Raw genomic sequence first — 21,402 nt, 5'->3', positions numbered from 1 at the left:
ACTTTAACTTTACAGCTATTATAACAACTTTGACAGACCTATTCAAATAGATTTCAAGTCAGATAAACTCAAATACCAAAGGAATCATAATGGTAATTTCACCTAGCTCCCAGTATGATACCAGCCACAGCATTATTTACAACATTTCCTGCACTGACCCCAAAACCTCACTTCCTGTCTGGATTTCAAGTGATGAGAAATCCATAACTATTTATGTGATAAACCTAGATATTGCCATTCAGCAGTCTAGGGAGATCATTTCATTTATTCAGATATTTTAATCTTTATCCATGGAGCTCTGGCTGTAGTAATTCACAGAAGATAATGACTGCAGCTCAACTTTCATTTTCCAGTAATTAAAATCTAGTCCTCTATATTACAAGTTCTCTTCTCTTCCACTGTTGTGAGAGTCGTTATTTTTAACTACAATAACTCATTATCAACCAGTTAGGGTGATCTACTTTGTTTGGCAAGGGATACATCAGCTTTCTCTGCTGGCTACTTGCCACCATACTACTACTTCCAACGTGCAACTTTCACTTTCGGGAAGGCTATAAGAGGAATAAAGCCTGCATCTCACATTTTACAGCTAGAAATCCTCAATCCAGATCTTATCTCTCCACTCTTGATGGTAGGAATGGGACGTGGACAGGGCTAGTTAATGTAAAAAAATGAAGAACAGAGATTTTTCACCAAGGCAATGAGATCTCCATACCTTCATATGTGATTTATGCTTTTCTAATTGCTAATTAACAAAGCAAAGCCATAGGCATACGTACAGCACTTGAATTTCTAGCTTTTACATGCAGAACAGCATTTACTGAAAAGTTGTCTCAAGGTCATTCCTTGAAACCTATCCAGAAGTCCAGCAGAAACAACAAGCAACAACTCACTCATTAAAGGAAGTTGTATGAGAGAAGCAAAAAGTTGAGCCAGAATGGCACGCTAGTCTGAAATAACCCACAAGTGCCTTTGAGATACTTGACAGGACTCATCTATTGAGAAGTAACGTAGAGGAATTATGGAGTTCAGACCTTCTGATGTCCACGTGTGCGTGTGGGGAAGGAGGGAGGTTCTTGTCCTTTGCATCAAAAACACTTTTTGTAGAGGTACGAAGAGTTTGGATTAAATGTGACTCTTTGTAACTGTATAAATAAAGCTATGTTTAGACAATCACACAAGTCCATAATTAAGTGTTCCTCATTATCATTTTCTTAGCGGTAACAGTGTTTCCCAACAACTGTTCTACTATCTTACTTAAGCAATGAACCTATTCTCTTTGACACTTGATAGTGAAACATTTTCTTTGTACCGTTTAACATGATCATATTCCTTTTTATTGCTGCGAGACAAAGAAAACCAAGAATTACTTATATATCCAAGATGGCTGTTTCACACCAACCCATCATCTGAACTTCCATAAGCTGTGACATAAGGATCACTCCTGCATAATAGCAATGGGCTGGTGCTGTAAGGAGACTACCATTTCCCCGCAGGAGCCAGCACAAGCAGCTGAACCGGTTTGTCAAGATAAAAGCGATAAAAATTAGCAAGGGCATTGCCATCTGAATCTGAACGGGGTTCCTGGGGCTGGGAGTGGGTTTAACTGTCAGAAGGATCATTAATCATTGCTATGCTTTCTTGTGTGAAGTTACCCAGGTCACAACTCTGTCAGGAAACAGTTCTCCCCTCTGGGAAGCGAAGCCAAGGTGCTCCCTTGAAGCCCCCCAGCTGCAGTTACAGTTAAAGGCCAGAAACACACTAAGCCTTCAGACGAGCTCAGATATTTTAAAACACAAGGAAGGGTGCAGCTACAGCACGCGGTACAATCACCTATCCTCTGCTTGAACATTGTCTAGCTGTGACCACACATGCATATTCTTCACTGAAAGCTAAGATATTTAACGTGCAAGTGCAATTTTTGTTTAGAATGTAAGGAAAGAAACTTGTTCGCTTCTATTAGAGCAAGACCATCTTAATATAGAGGCAATAAGCTTCATATTCAAATATGAGGAGTGTTTAATTGTCTTTTCTTGGAATATGACCATTTTGCTGGTTTGACACACACCTGTCACAATTTAAAAAATATACGAAATAAGCTTTACAATATCCAGGTCCTTATATTGTCATTACCATATTGTCTGGAGTAACAGTAGGGGAGGGGTTTCCTAAGCATGTCTGTCTTTGGCATCAAGACAATTTCCAGACAGAGAGAACTCTCTTAAGAATCATACAACAGATGAGTCTTACCACAGTGATTTATTTCTTAAAAATCTAGTTTATTGCACTTGTCTCAAAGCACAAACAAAACCAAAAACCTAAATACAGAAATAAAAGTAAAAAACCCATCCTACTTTCATTAAAACTACCCTAAAAAGTACTCTGAGAAGAGCTCTTGACACCAATTTAATATTAATGACCATAGCAAGGTACAGTATTATACAGTAAACAAACAACTAGCAAGCTCAAGCCATTACTAAGATGACTTTGAAAAAATGTAATACAAAAGTGTCACTATTAAATAATGCCATTGTACTTGAGCATCTGATGCTTGGCAGGGCACAGAGAAGTACTCGTGTCCCTTCTCCAAAGCGACAGACTCAGGAGCTGCCACAACATACTTTTAAGCTGAATTTCAGCTTCTTTGGGGTCCTCAAGATACCAAGCTATGCTTGAGTTAAACAGACTGGGTTACTTCACAAGCTGATTCCATTACAATCCACTGCCAGACAGGCTAAAAAAAAAACCCTCTGGGGTAATCTCCATACACAGATGAGATAGCAATGAAGCAAACATATCATCTGTAAAAGGGAAACAAATCTGTCCTCCCTGTAAGACTGAAAGATCAGACAGAGAACTGACAGCCAATATCACAAGTGCTACTAAAAAAAAGTGACATAACTTGGTTCTCTCGCCACCGATTCACATTCTCACCTTGCACCATGTTTGTTCCAAGTTTAGTGCAGTACACACATGAATTATTCTGCAAGAGAACAGAAGTTAAAAAGAAAACACATCCTTTTCCGTATGTATTAAGTTCTCAAAACAGAAACATCCCCACTTTTCAACTCCTGGCCTTTTCTGAAGCTGGCTCTTTTACAGTATTGGTTAGCAGCTGCTTTAAACATTCTGATGATTTATAAGCTTAGAACAAACACAAAATAACTCCTCCGCCTACATACTGTACTGAAGTTCTCTCATCTATAATTCTATTGCTTAAAAAAGATGAGGTATCTTTCAAAGAAGATTTAGAGTTTAAAGAAAAATAAACTACAATGATTAACTTAGGTTACTTCCCAGTTCATCACATATCTCTGCTGCAACATCTGTTAAGTTTAAGACACTTCAAAATTTAGCTAACATAGCTAAAAATGAGAATATTGTTAAGTATTTTCTCACAATATCACAATTTTTAATGGGATATATAGGTAATTCTATCAATCACCATTTTTCTTTTTAATACATCTAAGTTTGGTACTCAAAACAATTTGAGTCCAAATGTTAAAGCACTGGCTGGAGGCACAAATACAGCACAACAGGAATTATGAAAGCTGCCTTATACATTCCTGTTTACTACAAACCCAACATGCAACTTCTTCCTATTCCAAAGTGGGACTTACCCCCAAAAATCTGTCAGCTTCCTGATGGCTGCGTGAAATGGGCAAAAGTCCCCCTGATACTAGGTGTAATCCAAACTTCTCCCTTGTGAATGAAGCCAAATTATGAACCAAATTTCTAGAAATGGAAGGTTAGGATAGCCTTGCAGATATTTATATGGCAATGGATCAAACTGAGTTCATTTCAGTACCAATGCTGTGGAATCACGATGTTTTGAGATGTGACTAAGAAATACTTTGCCATATTTTCTTCCATGCTGCAAGGGAAAATAATTCTAAATATACGTACAATAGTCAGAGAGCGTTCCCATCAGTTTGGAGTTCCAAGTACAAGAAGAAATTGAGAAATGCTTAATGTTTCTGCTGTAGAGAAATATTTAATGCAACAGAATTCCTTCTCAAAATAAGTACACATGTATTAGTGTGCATGCTGTTGTGAAATAGTCACTTTCATTGCTAGTAAGATTAACTTAAAGAGTTATATTTCCAAAGGAGCTTCTACAGTAGTACGGTATAACAATTGCAGTATGCCACACCTAAAGAGTCTCCCAAGAGATAATGGAACAAACATCAGAACTCACAGCTTGGGGGCTATTTAACAGGTCAGTTTTTCAATACAAAAGTGCTAATATCACAGGTCCAATATGAGTGGCTTTTAGATCCAACATTCTGTACATACATTACAAATTCTGTATGTCCTTCTGTTTTTTTTCACTGCTTCACAAGCTCGAGAGACTTCATATCACTTCCCATTCATCTTCAAAATCATCGGGGTGAAGCAGAACGGAAGTGTCGTTACTTTTCGGCAAACTATGGGAATGGCTAAAGGTCTTAGTGAGGCGCTGGAGAAGGGATCCTGAAGCACTGATCGCCCACAGTTCATCTAGAGGGGTCACTGCAAAGCATAAATTATCCATCTTTTAATTAAGGTAGCAGGTCCCAATTATAAACATTGAATAAATAATATTTATGTCTATTTTCCTAATTATACCCAGAGAAGGTTTTTACCAATGCGACAAAAACACCCTTGGTGAAACTCTCACAGTCAAAGCATTTAGATCACACAGCTCTCCTGGCGTATAGTCAGCTCGAGCACCACCAGGCAGAAGTCAAAGCAGACATCACAATGTTTTGGACTGTCATACAGAACCAACTTGCCTGTTAAACGTGAGACGTTTCCAGGAATCTTCTTCCAGTAGTCTCCTGCTGGATTCTTGTCAGTAATGCCATATCGACGAGCTACATCTCCATTTGGACAGCGTGCCCAAACGGTCCTCGTACTTATAGCCAGCTGGCAAGCCTGCAAACCTACAGATAATTGGATATTAAGAGAGAATAGTCAGAGGAGTTCTTATATACTAAATACACTTGCAGAAAAGTTTATTAAGAGAAGATGGCAAGACTGTAACAGTTTTTATATATTCTTATATTAATCTAGAGAAGGACTCTCCATCATAAAAGGCACAAAGAAATACCTAGTTTTCCAGGAGGCTTTCTAAAAAAGAATTGGCAAGAAGACAACTTAGAACTACATATTTCCTTACACTGATTTTAGGGGAGTTTAACAGAGTAGGTGCTATTTAAATCTGAACTTCTGGCCCTGTGTAAGCAGAATATCAGAAAGTAGGCCACCTTCAGCATATGAAGCACTGCTGAACAAAAAAAAACCTTTTTAATTGCAGGCTTTGTACTCACTGCATCTATTGATCACAAGGATATCACACTGCGGATACATTTTGTTACGTGGCCACAGCCACAAGCAACAACCAATTAGAAGATCTTCAAAACATACTTTTGGAGCATCTGCTGCATTTTACTACCACATGGGGAATAATCCAACAGTTACAATTTAGTTTGTCTAAAAATGGTTAACATTACAGACATTGTGGACTTCTTGTTTCTTCCTCTTCACAAGAAAGCAACTAAGTGCCATGCATTTATGCAGTGCAAAATCTTTAAAAAGCAGACAGCATCAATAAACAGTTATTTAGAAAGAAACAACTAAAATTTAGTTTTACTTACAGGCAAGGCAAAAATGTAATTACCTAATCTAGAATGCATCCAGCACAGATGATTAACAGGAAGATGTGCAAAATAGCATTAGTTTTTTGTTAGCCACATCTAGATAGGAACCCCATGTTGTATCCCATTGAAATACGAAACTTCCCACCACACAGTAGTCTCCTATTGCTTAGGAATACTGCCTTAGTTCTAACTGAAAGGGAACTGTACCATTTTGTAATTCAATGGCAGCAGCCTGAAATAACACACAACGAATATTCATTAAACAAATATTCATTAAAAAAACCTGAAGATTTCTCTTCAGTTAACTACTTAGTGGTTTTAAGTAAAACCAAGGTCCTCTTTAAAAGATAAGCCTTATCAAATACTTCGCTGTGTTTCCTATAAGTAAGCACACTTGATGCTGAGAAAAATATTTAAGCATTGCTATCCAATTTAAAAAGCAACAGGGGAAAAAAAAACCCAAAAACCACAACACTGAGAAAATGGCAGAAAGAACAAGGAAACAAGGAACTGATGCATTAATTTTACCTGGTACATGTTCCCAGTCAGTGCCTACAGGCATTTCATCTGTAATTCCAACTCGTACATGGACATTCCATTTGCTATCAATTGCCCACAACATCTGATCATTTGGACTTGAATGAATGCTGACCAAGTTGATTCCTACTGGCTATAAAAATTAAGCACAGTATTTAAACTTTGTACTGTTGTATCTTTGTACTATTGTATTACTTGCTGTTCAGAGAAGTATGCAAAGGAAGTAAAATATCCACCAGACACTAAAGACAGGAAGACATTTAACTGACATTTTATTTGTCATTGTGAAAAATTAGCAGCTTTCCAAAAAGTCAATCCCTTTCTAAATAGAAAAGAAACATGAATGAATGTCACTCAAAGTTACTGATAAAGATATTCATATTTAATGTTCAGCATCCAAGTCTAATAATATTAGTATTTGCTTAACCACTGTCATTCCAATCAGACACAGTTTCAGCTGCAAGTTGAAGAGGGATACTCTCCACTGAAATGCACAAAAGTGCAGTATTTTCCTCTTGCCTTCCTGAAAGTTCTCCTAACATAACTAAATCTGTGCTTTATTTCTAAACAGATACAAGCAGTACATTTTTACAGTCTGAATGTCTCATCTTTGCAATGAAATGGTCATCTGCATTCTTCCCAGTACTCCATTCTACAAGGATATGACCGTGGAACTCATTGCAGACCACTGCAGTACTGGAGCAGCCACACCTGCAGAAAAGTATCCGCAACACTATCTGTTGGCAAACTCAAGTGTAACACACTTCCCATTCTGCTTCCAGGCAAGTCCTTGCTCCATCTGCTTCTATGGGGATTTTCCTTAACTGCTGATCAAAATCAGTGTTACTGACCGCAACATTGTACGGATGTCAAAGATGGTGATTTTGTAGCAAAACATATCAGCTAACAGATTTAGTGAACGCAAATATTCTGCAAAATACGTGCTTTAAATAAAACACACATAAGAACAAGAAAAAAAGTTTGTCCCCAAATCAGCCTTATATAAAGTAACTGAAGAAGACAGTAAGATGCCCTGAAATGTGACATCACCTGACAAAGCACTACGTTTCTTGCTTTAGCCTCATAGGCATAAGCTGAATTTCAGTGTGATAAATACAAGAGCAAGCAGCTCTTCACACGTATAAACCCAGGAATACAGAAGCATAATCAGCATGTGTACATAAGCACACAGCCCAATCCAAGATGGGCCTTCTGTATACGTAACAGTTACCTGCTTTGGTTTTGCTATTAGAATTCTGGTGCTAAAATGTGCCTGACACAGCTACAACCAAGTTTGACTCAGATCGCCAAATCAATCCTGTCTATTCAGGTTGCAAGGCCTTTGACAGACTATCTTCTTGTGTTTGTGCTCTCATTAGGTACTTGCCCTCCTCTGGAAGTTTGAAGCTAGCAGAGGCTTGATGAAGTGTTTACCTCTGGTCACAGTAAATTCACAGGGGCTGCAGTTTAAACACTTACAGTAAAACACTAATTGTCTGGAAGAGTGTTGACTACATACAACATATAACTGCCTAACTACTTTCAAATTGGTATTCTGACATATTACAAATAAACTAAACTCCTGTATTGCAAGAAAAAAAAAACAAAACCAAACCCAAACAAAAAAATACACCCAAACCACAACAAAACCAACACACCTCAAAACCCCCCACAACTCTCCCCTCTGGTCTTGCTGCCTCTTCACTAGAAGTTATCCTCAGTCCTGGCCCTGTTTCTCCCCTCCATTTTTATTTGCCTCTTTCTATGGCAACTTCGGCTCCAACTCCTTCCTACTTCACCTTGCTCATCTCCCCACATCATATTTCTGCTCTAGTAGTCCCATGTTTTCAAGTAAGGGAGCTGCGCAATTAATAGCTTGTGTAGACTGAGCTACTGCATGTAACAGGAGACCTTTGCCTTTTTTCTTTCCTTTTTTTTTTTTTTTAAATCCACTTATCTCCTTCTCCCTGCGAAGTTCTTCTACCACAGTCACTTCTTCCTCAGATTTAGGACTTTCTGCTGCTCTTCCCCCATCTCCTTCACACCACGAATTGCCACTGTGTCTGTCTATGCTCTACCTCTGCAATATGCTTCATGTTCCAACTACAGTCCTTCACAAACTGCGGCAAACAGCTTCGTGTAACCCTTGTTACTGAACTGCTGGGATTTGTGCACCTTGCTCTCTACTCTTCCATGTCAGGATCCCATTCCTCTCTTCCTCTGTCGTTTGTCCAGAAAAGAATTCCCTGAAAAAGAACTGGAGAAGTATTTCCATCCAGGAAGTCTTACTGAGTGCTTACACCCAGTACCTCAGCCTGTGCATTACTACAGGTTTATAGGTAGTGGAAGCTAAGAAAGGCAGACAAAACACCCCAAAGGGGTAGCATGAAAGGGGATACATGATGCTCAGCTAGATTGCTTCTGATACCACTGAAGGTTCAAATATAATGAACACAATTACCTCTACCTTATTCTGCAGCACCAATGTATCTAAGAAACAAATGGAAATTACCAAGTTCAAAGTAACATCTCTACAAGCTTGGTGAAAAAATCTTCTCATTCTCTGGTTTACTAAGTGAGTTTCTGTATCCTCCTCATGTTTCCCTTCCTCTCTGGGTATTTCACTTTCGGCTCCTCTTCCTTCTTCAGGCTACTTAGCTCTTTCTGATAAACTCACATCAATAAAACAACCCTCCTCCTCACTCTCATTGTAAAGGACACAGGCAACACACTGATGGCAGCATCCAATGCTCTTAACAGAAAACACCCCACTCAACTGCAGCTCTCTGCTGTGAAACAGACAGTAAAAGGCACACATGACAGGACAGCTAGCGATACAACAATATACAGCAGCTTTTGGCACAAAACAGTGGCAATACAGTAGGAAACAAGTACAGGCAATTCTTAGAGCCTGTTGCAGAGGTTTTGCCTTTTTTTTTTTTTCCCCCAGAAAGCAGCCATCTACAACAAAAAGGTGTTCTCATGGTTACCACAGTAGGGTGGATAAAATGAATTTAAAATTTTCTTGATATAAAGTACCAGTTTTTGGAACAATCATACTGACATAATCTCAGATAGCCCTCATTTTCACTAAGCTGTAATTACCATAAGCATGCTTTAAGTATTTTATAATTGATATAACAAGAAACAGATCTCTACAGCAGCAGTTAAAGATTAAATAGAGTTCTCTCATAGCAGTAGATATCTGTGCAAATTTATAAATCTGCTGATAACATTTCAGAGACTGATAACCATGAAAACTAATGAATTATTTCAGTGTAGCCTTTTCTCATCTGGTCTAACATCCAATAGCATTCATGAGATTTATATACCTTGACTATAAAATATGTCATATTTGTAATTTACTGAAGAGTTTGGAATTTGGAGGAGTCTCTCAGCCTTCCTCCTCAGACGCTGATAGACCAAACTCTCTTTATGGGTTTACCCACAATACTCATCGCTGCGAGAGACTGACTTGTTACGGAGCATTAACAGACTCAGTGTTATCTGATAAAAAATAGTAGAACATTGTTTTCCTTTTACTTGTCATGCCAAAAATTTCTAAACTTAAAAAAAAATAAATAAATCTCAGGAGACTGACTGTTTTAGCCAAGAACAGAGCGCAGATCCTCCCACTGGTCTTGTACTTCAACTACAAAAAGCCCAGTTGCTCTCTGTCTTTTGAGGATTTCCCACTACAACCGTGGACTGCAACACATGCCAACCATGCACTTTTCAGCACTTAAAACTACATGCTAAGAGCTGTGCATACCGTTATTGTTTGCTACAAATAAAAACAATGAAAAATAGTTTGCTAGCACCCACGTGTCTGACAAGAAAACAGTGCTGATAAAATGAAGCAAACTTGAAAAAAGTACTTAACCAACAAATTGTAAAATGACATCAAGAGATAGTGTTTATGCTAAATGTATTCAAGTTATAAAGTTGTCCATTGGCTTTATGATACTGTGCAAGTCATTTCCTTTCTTTCTGCAAACCACAGAGAAAGGCTTCAGCATAGGAACTTCATTTAAACAACAGTATCTGACAAGATCCAAAGTAAAAACTAATGCTGTTCCCCCCCTCAACCTACTGCTCAACAGTTTTGTCTTATTGTAACTACTTTGGTCACGGCTGAACCCAAACCACACTGATTCAACTTCCTTGTCAAGGAGGAAAGGACAAAACACAGACACACAGGCACACACAAAAAAGGCATCAGAACAGAGGGCTTCGGAACAAAAGGCTTCATCAGAACAAAAGGCTTCAGGAGCAGAGAGTCCACATATCAGCGGACCTCCACTATCTCTGTTCTATTGCAAATATCCAGGACTACAAAGACTAAACATAACATTCTCAGTCTGTCCAAGCCCAATCCTTTTTATAACAGGTTGGTTGTTACAAGCAGCACAAATGTTCTCCTCATCCTCAAAAGACAAATCAGAAACACCTTCCACTGGTCCAGTCCAGGCTGTAAGAAGCTCAGATCAAACACACTTCTCACACTGTCGAGTATTATCTGTAGATCAGACTAATCTCACTATTTTCACGGCTAACAGACATCCAGACCCTATTAACTAGTGTAACAAACACAGTCTGCAACTTGAGAGAGAACCTCCCAATATAGGCTATTGCTGACTATTTGCACATTATTTTCAGAGCTCCGTTTGAATGAAAGTTGTAAAGCACTTTCACCATCAGAGATACCAAGAAAGTGCAAGCAACCTAAGAGCAGTATTGATGAGAATGTTTTGCGTTCAGACTTTGAGGAGAACAGCTTGCTAAATTAAGTGCCCCTTTTTTTCTCTGCAGAGAAGTTCAAGGCAATATACAAGAGCAGGAAAGAAGAATCTATGTTTAGTCTTCCTGGGAGCCACGTGTTCTTCAGCAATACAGCCATTGAATTGTCAGAACAAGATTATTATTTATTGACTGAAAAACTGGAGCACTATTTTCCTCAGAAGCCTTAGAACAACACGGCCCTTTCCCCCACTTTCTGCCTCTAGCGAATAAACAGATGAGGGCCTTAGCTGGATATCTCCAGCCTATGGCTAGCACAACCAGGAAGAAAAGGCAAAGCCAAGGAGTCAGCTCCTTGACCTCTCCTTTGTCTACTATAATTTTGTTTATTCCAAGGGTTTTTCTTGCAGAAACATGGGGAAGACTACAACACATGGCATCAAATCCTAGAAAAGGTCATACCAAACCATACCAAAAGGTCATACCAAATCCTGGAAAAGGTCATAACAAACCCATAAGACTATTCAACATGATAAAGCTCAACCGAACCATAAAATACCCTCAAAATATTTAGCACAACTGTTCCTTACAAGCAATTAAAATTTAATGCAATCATTTTAAAGACCATACAGACTACAGGCCTACTCAGGTTTGCCCAACTGTCACACTGTCTTATACCTTAGATTATAAACTGTAGTGTAGGAGATGATAAACTGTCTGTAATTACCACTACAGGCATTTTTAATAACATACTGAAAAAATGAACTATTAGGACAAGAACAACTAAGTTTTTACAAAAACGTATGTTAAGCAAACACTACATGCAACAACTTTCCATGGAACAGAACATAATTTAGCATGAGGTAATAAAAACCTTGTATAAGCAAAGCTCTGAGTAACCAAGGCATTTTTTTGTGTTTTTTTTTTTTTTTTTAACACACACCTTTAACAAGCATCAGTAAAACACCCTCTCACGCAGGTTATGCCAGTAAAAGGCACCCCTCTAGTTTTTGAGACTTAAATGCCTTACCAAGGAAAGTAAAGTATTTTTGTAAGATAAAAACACCCATGCTTTTTTAACTTCAGCCTCAGCTCTGCTTTGCTCTGCCAAATCTAAACAGTTATTAAACTACTGCTTTTTCTGACATTTTGCTTTTTAATGTTTGTCCATATTTTTAACACACTTGTGAGGAAAACGCCACGCACCTCTGATAGCAACAGAAATTCCCGTTTCATTACTGCACTTCTTTATGAACAAATGCATAACCTTTATGTGTTACAATTCATTTACATAACCAGAAAGGAAGGAAAAAAAAATCAAAACACCTGTAAAAAAAACCCACACGTATTCAGAGAGGGAGTAAAAAAGAATTTACAAATAAATAAATAATAATTTAAAAAACAACAAATGTTGACCAATTGTGAAAAGTTACAATCTCTCAGGATGCAAAATACATCCTGCAAGTCACAGGAACACTGGAAATGCACTCAGGATACAACAATTACCACCCACCTAGTAGCACAGGACCAGTGCTAAAGCTCTGGACTAAGTACTGTCGCAGGTAAAGCGTTGCCCTAATTACAAGGCTATGCAACGTGTTCAACTATTGTATAAAAACAATAGTACTCCGGGGTCACGGATCAGACATGAGGTTGATGCTTCCCAGACAGATGATCCATTTGCCAGACTATATAGTCCAACCTCCTCTGCCTTGCTTACTTCTTAGCTTCAGTAGACTTGGGTACAGTGGTCAGGGTCTTCCTACACACCAGACTACGTGGCAGTTGTGTAGGAAGGGCCATCCAAGCCGGAGATACATCACAACCCAACCCTCCAGCTCCATGGGAAGGCAACTAGATTGCTAGGTTGGTTTGCAAAAACAGGTCAACATCACCTTGTCTGCTTACAACATCATCATAAAATAGGGAGACAATAGTACGCCGTAGGGAGGGGCCTCCAAGCTCCTAATTCAAGGTCAAAGGGTCTGATGTGCCCACCAGTTACCCCAGGGTGTCTCCTTACACAGTGTGGACTTGTTGGCTCACTGAAGTTTTTCTTCACTGACCATAGACTCTGAGCTTAGCACCCACCTTTGCTGCCCCAATTTACTTCACAAAGCTACGCTCCCAATTACACAGCTATCAACTGCATCTCCAGCCCCTCCCCTCCGGCTTTAAAAATCAAGCAAGCTGTAGTTCAGTCACACAAGACACAGCAATAAAACCTACTCTAACCAGAATTCAGAAAATGTAGCTTTAATAAAAATGAAACAAAACAAAACAAAAAAATCCCCCAAATTCTTAGTTTATACTAGCACAACTTTTTATGACTGCGTGTCAAAATCAGTTTTCAAGGACTCCTATGTATTAAATACTTCATGCTATCACTACCTGCAAGCACATGAACAGTTCTACTGAAACCAAGGCACATACTTGCTAAATCAAGGCATGTATCCTTTACTCATGAATTTTTACACCATTAACATTTTTATTTTTAAATAGAACAACTCTGAAAAACTCTCAAAACTCAACAATGATAATTGTAGTTACTTTATTTACCCAACTGAATGTTAAATATATTTCTTAATCGCTCTGAAAAATAATTAAATATATACTTCTGTGTCAGCTAACCAAAATATAGGCACAAGGGAAGAGTGCAGATGTGAGGATGTTTCTAGTACTGAACAAATGGAAGTATGAAAACAGACAGTTCTCCTTCCCACAATTTTTGGTTTCAGTGTAAGCTAGTCTTGCCAAAAAGCAAATATACCACCTTGAGATCACATTTCAAAAGGATACGAAAGGATCGTCTACTCAGTTTTCTGGGTGTATCTCATTTTGTGCGTTTTTTGTGATCTGAAGCTTCTGGCGCTGATAACAATTGCTATCTAATGTGACAGGCTACATGCACGCTTTTCTGAACGTGGTGATAGCAATGCTGTAAAACAAATATCAGAAGGCCAAAACTCCAAAGCAGAAAAATACAGTGAAACACAGTGACAGCATTTTCCTTAACTAGCAACAAAAAAAGAAGATAAGCAGCACTGAACTGAGCAATGGAATCGGCATGAGGCAACTTTAGTAAAAATGCTGGAATTGCATTTTTTCAGTATCTAAAGCACCTTTTATGTAACTTATGATTTCTTAAGAGAGGCATGCCTGTGAAGAATAGCACACAGTTGAAGTTAAACATTATGGCATTCTAAATCAGCTAAACAAACTAACACTTCTGTAGGAGCTTTGATCTCCTATAGTTATTTGCAACCCATCTCAATACAGCTACTCTAACTACAGCCAAACAATTTTTCTCTACATTATCTTGAAAAGTGCAGTCCTCCAGGAAAATCCTCTCCCTATTAATGTCATCAGAAGGCCTCACATGAGTAAAGATACACAGACCAACAGACTATCTGGTCTGGTCTATAGATAACGAGAAGGTTTAATGAGCATAATACCTCTCCAACCTAAGCAGAACTGGTCTAATAAGAGATACTTCCTCTGCATTTCGTCTTAGCAGTCCAAAGTAGAACTCACAGCAACTCAGAAAGACAATCTGTGCAACAGCTAGGTAGCGCAAGCTAGTCTGTGCTTAGTGAAAACAACCAGACTTGAAAAGAACAGTCATGTGGATTAGATGCATCAGTAAGAATAGTTTTCCATGGCAAGTACTTTCCAAAGTAGCATGGAGGTAAGACTTAGGAAGCATTTTCAACAGAAAAATATCCCCCCCTCCAAATATCCAATCCTTGAAGATCATTTCAAACAAACCCTTCCTACATTTCAGCTTTGATTTTGGCACTACCAAAAAAGATCTAATAGCAAAATCTGATCTTGAGGAGTACTCACCACTTCCTCCTGTAAGTACCATTTAACGCAAAACTGGCCTTAATAATAATGGAAACCTCACTGAAAAATGCAAAGGCAAGGCAGATGACAGAGGAAGAAAGTCTCCAGGCTTGCACTAAGTATTCTGTAAGGTAAGCAGAATTTTATTTAAAGAGGGGAAAGATAACAAAGATCATTACAACCATTTCTAACAAGTCACCACTCATCCGTCAGGCACAGCCAAGCTCCTTACACCGAGGGTAGATTAAGACAAAGGAAAGTATTGAAAAGAAATGAAATCTAGCGCGTAGTGATTTTGCAGAATTACAGAGAAACTTCCTAAATTTCAAATGATATTTTAAACTACCATTTGCTTTGTAGTTTTAACAATTTTTGAATGACAGTGAAAGTGTAGACAGCTTTAATTATTTTTTTTTTTTGGTGCATGTGTGGGGGAAATAAAAATAGCTCCTCCTAGGTCAGTAACAATTTCAACCCTCTTATCTGTGATATCGAGCTTAAAATATAAAGAGACAATTACTAGGTTGTTTATGGGAGAAGCAGTAAAAGTTTCTCTGACTTGAAATGAACATACTGCAAAAGATCATTTTATGGCCAACTAAGTTTAGGTTAAGCAGTACTCTTCTGCTGAGACCCTAGGAACTACAAAGGATATATGGTAGCCAAATAGCAAACAACTTAAATAAACCCTTTTTACTCCACAGTTTGAAAAAGCTATGTGGAAATGTATATAAATCTCTCAGTTTAATAAAATTGCTTTTTCAACCCTATTCTCTATGAAATTTGGTTATAAAAGACCAAAGAATAGCAATTAAGCAAATGGCAATAAAATGTTTAATCTATTTTTAGAGTAAGATTGATTCTTTACAAGGAATACATGAATGGTCACTCATTACAAATACTTCTCCTGATCTTTATTTCCCTTAATTTTCTTAAATAAAGTTCTGCTTATCTGACAGAAACCTGAGAAGGTGGTTCTTAAGGCCAGTTAAGTAGTACTTGCAGGAAGCGAGCATTTCTCAAGATCAGATTTTGTCTCTGCATCTTTTTCAGAAGGTGCCAAAAATCAAAGTGGAAACGTTGAGAGAATTGTTTTTAAACAAGTATTCAACTTCTGGGGACATTTTAAAGCAATTTGATGATTTTTAACTTTTGATCAACTTCTACTCCATAGTCACTCAAATTAGTCTTATTGCCTATATTAATTTTATATTTCATTTTTAGTTATTATTTCTTTAGGTCAGAAACCTGAAAGCATTAAATCTTCATTAGAGAGACATGTAGAAACATACTCTATAGTACCTACCTATAATATTTGTATTTACTGTTCATTTATTTTTAATTAAATTTAATGTATATTGAGGCATGCTACAGCAGGTAATAGTTTTATCCTGTATGTTAACAGTAGAATGAAACACACTTTTCTATTTCCTGGACTAAAATAATTTCTTCAAAGAATTGTGATCAGCTTTGTCAATCTCCTTAATGCAGCTTCCAAAAAGCTGCTTGACTACATAATTATTTTGACTTCTAAGACTGCAGAACAGAATGGATGAAGCACAAAAACATCTGCATATAAACTACTACTGCTCAAGATACTGTAATGATGTTATCAACCACTTCTGAAGTGTTGGGTAAAATAAAGACAAGGGAGGGCAGAAAACATAAAATGTTATTTTTCATCTCAAGAGATACTGCAGTAGGGAGTTACAAAGGGAAGAATGACAAATGAGGATGGTTTTACTCTAGATTAAAAACCAACCACACTGCATCACAGAGCAAAGACTGAACTTAAATTATATGCCCTGATTTTAGCACGAGTAAAATCTCATCAAAACTATTGTTTCTGAATACCTTTGTGAAGTTGTGCAAAGATGGATGCTGTGCAATTGCAGCACTCCTTTAACAAAAAGTGACACCATAAAAGCAGAGTCTGTAGCTGCTCACGAGCTGCTCGTGAGTCATGAGATCTGGGATATGGCAAGTCAGATTGGCTCTGACATTTACTAGGGAATGAAATATCCATAGTTGGTTTTAAATTATGTTATTTGAGAATGTTCCTGTACTTAAAGCAAGTGAAAGGCAATTTTTATTTCCTTCTTCAAACAGAAAATGACTAAATTGTTCACAAATACTTCTTAAAATATTTCTGTTGTTCTGAAGATAAAGTGATGCAGCATGAACTGTGTCAAAGTCAATTAAGGGAGAAGTAACAGTAAGGTGCCGCTAATAAGCAGATACTGTTCACTGAACAGTCCACTTCTCAGCCATCATCTGTTACATGTGTTACGCAAACACTAAGCTAGCATTTGGAAATAATTGTAAAGTTCACGTATTTTCTTATTTTGCATTAAAGCCTTTGTAAAAGCATGAATCCTTCAGCTATCCCTAAAAGCTCCTTCAGTACTTTAACGACTTGTTTTAATGTGCTGGAATTGTCTCAAACCAAGCATGTAACCCACGAGTTTTCATCTTCTCTGCAAGCAACGTTTGCATTTTTGCCCTTTCATATTGACTCATTAAATTTGCCATGTCAGGTGTTGGCAAGATAACAGGAAAGAGAATGACACTGCTCTGAGTATCAGAAGGTTATCATTTTGGAAGGCAACATCATCCAGCTTCCTCAATAAGCTAATAGGAAATAATCTGATTTTCAACCTTGTCCTCTTTAAGACTTTCTACATAAGGAAGTCACTGCTAAATAGTAAGTCACGACAAATCCCAATTTCTTGTAAACACCTTTGTATGGAGTAGTTTAATCTACTTAAATGAAGGAGTAGAGAGTGCGCTTAGTACAGACAAATAGTATCGGTGTAGAGAAACAGCTTTTTGGGCCAGTTTCCTGGATAGACAAATCTTTGGTAAGAAGATACTACAGAAGTTTAATTCTCTGTCTCTTGGCAAACTCAGTTGAAGTAGAACACGTGCTGGAACGTGTTTCCCCCCTTTAAGAATATTGCCCTTATGGAAGACATCATCACTGATACCCTCATTCTCCTCTTCCTGCTGTCCTACCCCCTGTTAGCAGGAAAAAAAAAAAGTCTCTTACACATTACATCAGAAAGATGCACTCGCAGCACACAAAGAATGAGCAGTGTAATCCAGCCCTTGTTGCATGTGATACTGGTACGTATTTATCAGTCTGTTCTGCAATTCTGCACAACAAGGTGCCATTTCTCCAGACCTGACTCACCACACCCCCAGCACAGAAGAACAAGTCCAACAGGGGCTGTGCTAACTGACGGGATGCAAATCTGCAGTTTCATTTCCCTGCTCTTCTATTCTGCTACACCCTGAGATTCACAGAAGGTGCTAGTAATTGCCTGATGAGAGATAAGCAGAACTAAAAGAGAATGATGTAAAAAACAAATAAGCTATCGCAACTCCACTGCCTCAGATTTACTTTTATTTCTTAATGTGTCCTTTAAAAAGTACCACACATTTCAAAATCTTCAAGAGAAATTCTGTAACTTTATAAAATGTAAATCAAGTATGCAAACACACCCGGCGCTACTATGCTCGATCAGCAGACAGTTCAAGTGATTTTGTGCCAAGGAGCAAAGAATGAAATCAGTAGTCAGAGGTCAGCTCCGTTACAGCAGTCCCAACCCACGACGCAGAAATTACTCCCATTTCATGGTTTAATTTGCAAAGTATTAGAGCAGCAATGAAAGCAAGCACTGAGGTTTAAGAGGAGATTAAAAAAGAACCCAAACACTAGAGAAACATATTTTGTCTATTCTCTATATCCAGAAAAGATGCTCCCAGGGTACTTCAGGAGGCTTCTTTCCACTCTCATCCTCCCAGCTGACAGGTAGAAAGGGTGTAAAGTTTGCCCATTCTGGGTACAAGAGAGAAGAGCTGCAATTGTACTGCACACTTACTAACCACTGGATGATAAGGAAAGTCCTTATAAATCCAGGCATAGCACCCTGGCAAGCATCCCAGACTCATAAGGGTGAGGATGAAGGGAGAGGGAGGCAGGCAATTCAGCACGATGCCACTTGAGCAGAGCCTTCCCACACCCTCTGCTTTGTGCTGTTTGCTGGTCCAGCTTCTTGGCTGGCATACAGCAGGTATTCAGTACATGGTTCAAGACTGCATTCTACTACATGCCTATAAAGCTGCTGTGTTGCAAGAAAAGTAAACTTTTATTAAGGATAGAAAGTGAAACAAAACCTTCCATTTTGGAGAGAAAAAAAATTGAAGTTATTTGATTTGTAATGATCAGATGAATTTGGGATGACCTCTGGGGATAAGGCAGCATATTCAGAGTACATTATGCAGACTCTGTGGTTTTCTTTCCTTTTTTTTTTTTTCCTTCTTTTTTTATTTTTTCCCTGAGAAAGAGAGAAATCCTGTAGAATTCAAACATGTGGGACAAAGTTTTAAGCCACACATTTAAAATCTGCCTCTGTTGTTTTCTATGAGTGTTAAATTTATTCTTTTTCAAATCATAGAGCTAAACCACTGGCTTACAAATAACTGTAATCAATGTTTTACCTGTATAGGTGGCTCAATCATTATCCATGCAGGAAGCATCAAACTTGGGTTAAGAGGTTGAGTTCCTACACGGAAATAAATGCCACCACTGGTGTCACAGGCCCAAACATGCTGATTTCCACAGGTCAAGCTGATCAGCTTTACAGCACCTAATAACAAAGAAACTATTAGTAACCTGGCATTTTCCTTTCAAATTCAGCTAATAATGAGAACTTTTCTTTAGACTTATTGTATTGAACTAGCCTTAAACACAGTCACATAATAATGATTAAAAGTTAATACAACTCGTGAGAGGAAAAAAATCACTGGATACAATGAATAAAAACAACAGGTACTGTATTTGAGGTGTTTCTCTTTTAAATCTAAAAATAAATGTTTTAGTCATAGGATACTGCAATTTCTAAAGCACACTAAAAATATGATATCAAAATAACCATATTCAAGCAGGGAAACATTCCATGACAAATGTTATCAGTGCCTAGACAAACTTTCACATGACCTAACGTGAACTTTTCCCTGTAGCTGGCTGGTCTTGTAGACTGTTAAAGGTGTTGAAATGCTAATACATTCAGCAAAGAACATTCCTAATGCTACCAGCACTTTAAAAATATGAGAGCATATGGATTGTGCATTTCAGTGTTAACATACCAGGGTCACTGTAAATAAAGGAGCTGATTTTCAAACGGATTTGTATTCAACAGTGTACATATTTGTTACACCTATCTCAAAAGTGCAGCAGTATTTTAACCTTACGTAAGTAAGCACAATGAAAATGCTGCCAAATAAGCATGTTTTGGAATTCTGGCATGGGGGCTTTTTTTGCATATCCAATAGCACCCACCAATCTTGCTACTAAAAGTTTGCAAAGATAGTAGAGAAGCATACCTGATATTTTAGACTAAAAAGAGCTGCTAGTTAACTGTCAGCTGGAACTATTACTCTTTCAAATTCATTTTAAAATAGCCATGCGATGTAATATATGTAACATTTGTTTTGTTTGTTTTTTTTTTCTCCCAGTGCTGGGACAACACAATGCTAAGTAACGGAAAACATGTTCTACAGAAACAGGGACCCAATCGCTACAGATACACTACAGAAGGAATGCTCTGGTCAGACTCCAAACTAAAGACACTAAAAATAGACCTCGCTGGTTGACTGAACATGCCAGTGCTGTTTGGGATATCCCATTCTTGGTAACAGTGCTCTCTTCAGTGATGTGAAATCTGGCAACAAATCCTTGTAAAGTGCATCAGATACAGCATTCCTTAAAGAGGGAGGTGCAATTTTATCCCACAGTGCAAGTTTAAAGCATTTATTTCTGCAGAAAGCAATATTCCCTGTTGTTAATGCTTGCTGCAGGAAAGAACAGGAAACAACAGGACTACACAGCTTTACCTATTAGTTATCTGTAACAGTAAACAGATCTTCTCATGAATTATTTAACTTTCTGAATCCTAGGAATTCAAATTAATTCATCTCACCCCAAAGTTTCCTTTAATCATACAGCTTCATACTAAAACCAAATGACTAAACTATACATAAAAACTTCCAATGCTTGGGAAATGAATAGCCAGAACAACTTTCTTTTGCAGGCGGAGGCTTGACATTCAGCTACAAAGTCAAAATCTTACTTAAAACTTCATTATTCCTTTTAACATAAAGTATGACTCGAAGTAATGGCTTTGTCACATGATGCCTCAGCTGTTGAAACGTTCTGATCCAAACAAGCATCAGAGCACTCAAACATGGAATCACATATCACCTACTCGGCATAGCTGATATTATTTACGTCTACAGTACAATTTGATATTCAAAAATGCAGTCCTTATGTAAATGTTTTGGGGTTTCTCCCTCCTCCCACTTACTGTTTTTATCTTAGGAGAAGGTCACACTAACCACATTCATCTACTGTTTAGAGAAAGGAGCACGATTCAGAGGCATTGTTTATTGTTGAAACCTAAAGGTCGTTCTACTGTGTTTAGAAACCTTGATACTGATAGTGGAATCCTAATCAAAATAATTTACTGGACACTACTCCCAGTACATGGTGTAAAGGTAACAGGAAGATACTACCAACATAGTATGAATATTTCAACATTAATGCTGGCAACTCCATCATTTCCATACAGAATTC

At 37.9% G+C, this 21,402-nt stretch overlaps 1 protein-coding gene across 1 annotated transcript in view; it reads right to left on the bottom strand.

The window, feature by feature from the left end:
• Positions 1–3,754: 3,754 nt before the first annotated feature.
• TECPR2 (tectonin beta-propeller repeat containing 2) overlaps positions 3,755–21,402 on the bottom strand; it is a 38,909-nt gene continuing 21,261 nt past the window's right edge. Inside the window, 4 exon segments of the mRNA XM_009891051.1 lie at positions 3,755–4,512; positions 4,776–4,925; positions 6,171–6,312; positions 19,269–19,417. Of these exon segments, the coding sequence (XP_009889353.1) occupies positions 4,355–4,512; positions 4,776–4,925; positions 6,171–6,312; positions 19,269–19,417 (599 nt within the window). The 3' untranslated portion in view covers positions 3,755–4,354.

The sequence above is a fragment of the Charadrius vociferus genome, unplaced genomic scaffold (genome assembly GCF_000708025.1).
Source record: "Charadrius vociferus isolate BGI_N301 unplaced genomic scaffold, ASM70802v2 scaffold228, whole genome shotgun sequence".
Classification (NCBI taxonomy): Eukaryota; Metazoa; Chordata; class Aves; order Charadriiformes; family Charadriidae; genus Charadrius; species Charadrius vociferus.
Note: the sequence above shows the minus strand (reverse complement) of the source record. Positions and strands in the feature narration are given on the sequence as shown.